Source organism: Boleophthalmus pectinirostris, unplaced genomic scaffold (assembly GCF_026225935.1).
Source record: "Boleophthalmus pectinirostris isolate CB_2022bp ecotype Guang Dong unplaced genomic scaffold, ASM2622593v1 HiC_scaffold_18, whole genome shotgun sequence".
NCBI classification, from domain to species: Eukaryota; Metazoa; Chordata; class Actinopteri; order Gobiiformes; family Gobiidae; genus Boleophthalmus; species Boleophthalmus pectinirostris.
The window spans coordinates 13922456-13929024 of NW_026571133.1; the positions used below are offsets into that span (position 1 = coordinate 13922456).

At 35.7% G+C, this 6569-nt stretch overlaps 1 protein-coding gene across 1 annotated transcript; it reads right to left on the minus strand.

The window, feature by feature from the left end:
* Positions 1-437: 437 nt before the first annotated feature.
* LOC110161405 (macrophage mannose receptor 1-like) lies at positions 438-4398 on the minus strand. The gene is made up of 5 exons (XM_055153853.1): positions 4379-4398; positions 3736-3795; positions 3302-3579; positions 2926-3222; positions 438-1581 (listed from the first exon to the last, which is right to left on the minus strand). Exons 3-5 carry the CDS (start codon positions 3417-3419, stop codon positions 1196-1198), a joined length of 801 nt encoding a protein of 266 aa, XP_055009828.1. The 5' UTR covers positions 3420-3579; positions 3736-3795; positions 4379-4398; the 3' UTR covers positions 438-1195.
* Positions 4399-6569: the final 2171 nt, after the last annotated feature.

A 6569-nucleotide genomic window follows, 5' to 3' on the forward strand; every position in this document is an offset into this window, starting at 1 on the left:
CTGACAGCAGAGGGCGCTCCAATGCCTAAATGCGTAATTGGAAACAGAGGCAGAGTTCATAAAATGTATTTTTTAAATGCAGACATTATTTTAATTTTGAAAATGTTAAATATATATACCAAGATGACCAAAGGCATGTTTAAAGGGTTTAAAGCCACAAGAATGAATAATATGTAAGCTTATGTTTTGATGTTCAGGGCAATTCAAAATGTCAGTAAACTATGGTGTACAAATGTGCGTTTTGTGGAAGTGAACAGTGTCACGTATTCAAAGCATGATGATTTTATTAAAAAAAAAAAAAAAACATACATGAAGTTAACAAATAAATTCTTCAGGCTACACATGCTGAAATTATTACAATTTCCATTTTCACTTCCATAAATGGTTTTGAACTATTATCATTCAAATGCATATTATTCTATGTTTTTTTTTACATTTTCCGATTGTAGTAATAGTAGTAGTAGTTGCTGTAGTTTAGAAATTTAGTAATTCACCACACAAATTCATGAGGTTTGTCTTATTTTAATAATAAAACATATACTAAAACAAGCTTGCTCCTTGTAGCAAAGGGCAACACAAAATATAAATACAATAAAACCATGGCTTAAAAGTCATAAAAATGCGAGAAAAAAAATAAATTGAACTTATTGTAGTGATTTATTCTACATTTTATGCATACTACACATCTTAATTACTCGCTGCAATAAGTTTAAAAGCACTGTTCACAACTTTGCGTAGTTTGACCTCACAAGCTGCTAATGAACTGTACTGGGCTCTTTCTCAAACACATGGGTCCATATTACAGTTTTCTGATCTATGCTATAATGTTTTATCCTCATCACAAACATACCTGCATATTTAGTCCTTCCCTCTAACTGAAAACACTCTGTTCCAACTTGTGATGTCATGTGGTAAAACAGGAAGTGCTTCACTAAATGCCGAACACCTTCGCTAGAATCATTTGGATACTTTCAGCACAGAATTCCCTAAACTACAGGTAAAACGTAGCTGTTAACTTGAAAACTACCACTACATGACATCACAAGGTGGAACATATTGGGCTTTAGAGATGTAAGCAGACTAATAAGGTATTACTCAAACATATGTGAGTGAATCAAAACACTTCTCCAGGTATGTTTTTGGATGTGGTAACAACATTATAACATGCCTGAAAGCTTTTTGTAACATATGATCTTTAATGATATACAAATGAACTGTTTAACCAGACAATATTCTCCTGACAGATGAAAGGCAGAGGGTACAGGCAGTTGTGATCTCTCCACTTCAACCCAGGCACCACCATTACCCCACACTCGTGAGACATGGGCAACATGGGCATCCCATTCTCCCAATTATTGGTGCTCACAATTGTGTCCTTCCACATCCAGAATCCAAACACTTGACTCTGCCTCAATCCCACCCAGAATGTTCCGTTCTGTTCTGTTGCATTGAACCACTGCTCCACTGACTCCTGGTGCTCTCTGGTGGGGATCTGCAGCAGCCCAGAGTGATGTTTGTCGCAGTATTCTAGAGCCTGCTCCCATGTCTTTGGGATATTGACAATCACTATTCTCGTATCACCTGTTTGACAAAGTACAAGTAAAATCAAATGTCTGACAATGCTTTCATTCAATCACAGAAGTTATTTTACTTTTTTACTTTTTTGAAGCCTCTTTTGAAGCAGATTGAAAAAATAAACTATAATTCTGAAATATATAGTGTACATTTGGAGTGCAGTATGTTTTAGGTATTATTATCACAAGTGAATCAGTGTCTTAACCTGCAGAAACATACAAGTCTCATTCTCAATTTATGGACAGGACATGCTTCATGTGAAAGCTCAGAGCGTCCAGAATTCCCTCACTGAGCTGCAGAGACTGCACTAGCACTGAGTCATAATTGAATCATGAAGATTCAAATCTTTTGGGTAATGGATATCAAATGAGAGACTCAAGTGATGCTCATTCTGCTTTCTAATTAGATAATCATCTTGAGAACCAAAGCACCAGTCTAATTAGTTATGTAAGTACAGGTCAATGGGCAAAGAAAAATACTGCCTTAAGGCCACCACACACTACAGGAGAACTTGCCCGATTTAAGCTGTGATTTGATTCGTCCCGAGTTCAGGGAGGTGTGACCCAACTTTGTGTCTTTGTGTGCAATTTTTAAACTCCTATGCTCCTCATGTGTGTGGTGTGAGTGTGACTCTGAGCTGCTCTGTCATATCGTAATCACCAAACATCAGCAACGCTACAGGAAGATACAAAGGAAATAGCAAAAATGACGAGGCTACTTTATTACTCACCTCACAAGTTGTCAAGTTAAAATGCAGCATTTTCATTCACACTATCCATAGAATTTGTCTTACACAAATAATGTCACCTAGTCCACAAAGCTGTGCTATTAATCCAGTTTGAGACTTTCTTCAAAAGTAAAAAGGTGAGAGTATTTTTTCACGTGTGTCTGTTTACATCCTCGCAGCATGGATCAGGGTGAAGCTGCAGATTTAGCGATAATGACCCTGTACTTTATCACCAACCTTCTGTGCATTAATAATCATGTATTGCACCACAACATTTCACAAATAATAAAAACACAGTTTTGTTGGGCATCTAAACTAGTGCAGTGCTCTGATCTTCTGAACACAGAGTCTCACAGAGCCTGGTTTGATTGTAGAAAGGAAACAGCTGATGCGAGGGGTGGTTACAATTGTGTAGCCCGTGCAGTCTTTGTGATCTGAAATTTAAAATATCATAAGATTCTCATTGTGTCTGTGTCTGTGGTGTGGACCTTTTGTCACATGTTTAAAAATCGTTGAAGATCAAAAAATCCTGTAGTGTGTGGCAGCCTTTAATCTAAAGTGTAGAAGTTGTTTGTCTGCATGTTTTGTGTGTGGTGTGGAATGATTATATTATGTGATTTTACCTGTAGAGCACACTGCCTCGAATTCCAGATCGCTAGATTGAGGTTTGAGCTCATAACTTTCGCCCAGAGTAGCAGCAGTATCATTCTGTTCCTCATCAAAAGGGCTGCTCCATTCACGATATGTGGAACAGCCACCATCATCCCATTTCCAGTCGTCAGTGATGTTCCCTGAAATCCACAATGAGTCAGTTGTGTTGGCTGAGCTCTCATTCGTCGCCAGGTCTCCCAAAGAGTGATATCGGCAGTACTGTTTAGCTGCACACCAGTTCAGTTTCACATTTGATTTGATGTCAGAACCTGTAAAACAGCATTGTGTTCATTATTATTTGTCAACTGATATGAAAGGATTATATGTGATGTTAATAAAATGATTTACTGTTGCACTTAAAGAACAATCGATCGGAACAGTTCATCACACCAGATGTAGATGGGCACTTTGGTTCGTCTTCCTTATTATCTAGTGTTTTGGTGAGGCCGACCCAGACAGTGGGCATACTTTTTTGCTAAACTTGATCACAAATTCGGCATCATCTTCATCGTACAGAGTAACAAGGCTCATGTTCCTGTTCTGACACGTTACGGATGCATTATGTCTTTTTGTCTTATTAACCCTCTCAAATCTTCGTAATTGTAGCACTGAAGATTTTACAAATCCTGTGACGGTAAGAGACGGATAATACATATTAGAGAACAATGCACACCAGCATATATATATATATTTTTCCACAAACAAACATGCAGTGCAACATTGATGCAAAATCCCTGCAGACAGAGTAACATGTGACTTATTTGTGAGATACAGCACTTTACCTGTAATCAACAGACATAGGATTAGCTGTATGGGTCCCATTGTAACGGAGACACAAAAGTCTGAAAATAAAATTGGCAAAACATTTAATATTTACCACATAAACATAAAATAATCTATGTATGCATTTATATAGTATGTGTTTAAAGACTATGTAAGTGAAGAGGTGATGAGTTTGCCACCTGCTTAAATTGACATATCTTAATGGAAACAAAAAAGGGACACCATCAGACCAAGTTACATATCAGATATGTGGAAAAGTGAGCCTGCTAACAGTAAGATGTTTTGTAATTGTAATTGATTCCACACTGAATAGCAAAGCAATAGCTCATGGAGATGAAGGTGGTGGACTCTTCACCAGAAAAGTTACGCTGTGCACCATTTATCAGGCGAGTCAAAGTGATGGAAAACTTTGATGATACAACAAAGTGCAATAATGTTTGTATTGTAGTTAATATTTTGTGTGTTTGTTATAATATTGCAATACGTGAGCTACTACACCAAAGTAATTTCCCTTGTATGTCTAAACTAACCTTACATTCATGATAAGCCAATGTTTATTTTAGCAAAAGTAACAAATCCTTCACAATAATTCAGTAAAAGTAATAATAATGAATACGATGTAGGCAGTGGCCGTGCTCTTACCTGTAGAGTCAGAGGGGAGATGGCGTCTGAGATGCTGAATCAATGGTTGTACAGTTATAGGCTGCAGGCTGTGTGGTCACATTCAAATCAGATGCAGAATTTAGTCAAATATTAACTGTGATCAACCACAACTGTGACCAAAAGGACCAGGAAGGACCTCACAGTATCTTATTTGTCAGAGATATGCAAATGTTCAAAATGCAAATACTATGATCAGTTACATCTAGAAGAGTGATGGCTATGTCAAACTATCCGTAACTAAGCATGCACAGTAGGTCAGACTATGGTGGGTAGGGTATTAATTAAACATTTTTGGTAGAGGATTCCCTGTCGGTTTATCTCCATTGATAAACTTTTCTTGGAATGTCCTACAGTCAGTGTTGGGGAGTAACAGATTACATGTACCGGAGTTACGTAATCAGAGTACAAATTATGAGTAACTGTATTCAGTTACAGTTACTGTTTCAGTGAGTGGTAATTGGATTATAGTTACTTTGTTGAAATAAATGGATTACATGGCGTTATTTTCCTGTTTTCACATTTTGGGCTATATCCCTTTTTTTTTTATTTTATTTTTTTTATTTTATTTGAGTAATTCCATTCATTGCTGGAAACCTAAACAGAACGAAGCAATAAGAGCAATGTAAACATCTTGTTAACTTTGGTGGCGTGGACGCGGTCGTTAATAATCGGCGTTGATAATAATCTGATTCTGCATCATTTTGAGTAAAAAACATCCAATATTACTGATTTTTACTGGGCTGGTGCCTTATGTTTGTACTGAAAGTGATTTTCTTTTTAAATAAACAATATGACACCTAACAGTAAGGTGGATATAATTTAAGGTGATCTCATAAACAAAGCATTTCTCTATCAATAATATTTTTAATCTGGTTAAGGAAAGTCTGATCTTTTTATTCTCTTTAAGAAGACAAAACATTATATATTAAGATTTCTTAGTCTTTGCTTCTCTATAGTAAACAAATGCCTCTTCATGGAGACTTGGGCTCAACAGACAATTTGAAGACAACAAACAAGAATTTTCAGGTTGTTGTTGTTACATTCATGCAGTTTTAAAAAGCACGACAATATCAAGTAATCCAAAGTATTCAGATTACATTACTCACCCTAAGTAATTGAATGGATTATGCTACAAACTACATTTTGGGGTATGTAATCTGTAATCTGTAAAGGGAATACATTTTAAAAAGTTTTTTTTTTTTTTTTAAAGCAGCATCTTGCAACATTCCAAACAAATGAAAAAAAAAAAAAAATATATATATATATATATATATATATATATATATATATATATATATATATATATATATATATATATATCTCAACATAATAGAGATGGTAAATCTATGAAAGCAGATTGCAGAGCCCACACCAGAAAAGTTACATAGTGCACCTTTAAGTAGTTACAAAGCCCGAATTATTCTTTAAAAAAAAGACACCTTTGTTTACTCTTTTATTAAGGCTACGTGAGATAAATTAAGATGTAGTTATTATAGTTACCTGTGCATTTATATATTTTAACTCTCCATTATAACACCTATAATACTAACTTCTTCCAGGGTTAATGCAAAGTCAAGCATCTTGCTAAAGGAAACAACATAGAAAGTAGCTTGTTTCAAAATGGTTCTAAAATTTGCATTTACCGTGGCAAACATAAACATAAGTCAGACACTTCCTGCTGAGTTTACAGTTTTATTTTAAACATTAACCCTGGGAGAAGTTAGTATCACAGGTGTTATAAATATTTGAATTTCAAATGAACATCTTTATGTCCAAGGTCCAGAAGTGCAATGTCAAACAGCTACAGGTGTAGATTTTGTATTGTTTATATAGTATATTTTTAATGATGCTACAAGATTATTCTGTGCAAATGTATCTTTTTTTATTTTTATTGGATGTTTATTTTCATAACCATGAAAGGTACAGTTTGGTCAAATTATCAAAACTAGTCTTAAAGCTACAGTGTGTTAGCCAGGCTGGCGCCACCTAGTGCCTCCGCTCAGTTTCATTTCTCTCCAGCAACTAGGTCAGAAATCAAAATACAACAGACGGTTTGCAAAAACCCCGGAAGTGCAAGTTCGGGCACCAGCCAGAGTCATATATTCAGTGTTGTCAACGATTCCTGAGATCGAGGATTTAAAGCCAGAACAAAGATAATGTTTGGTGAATT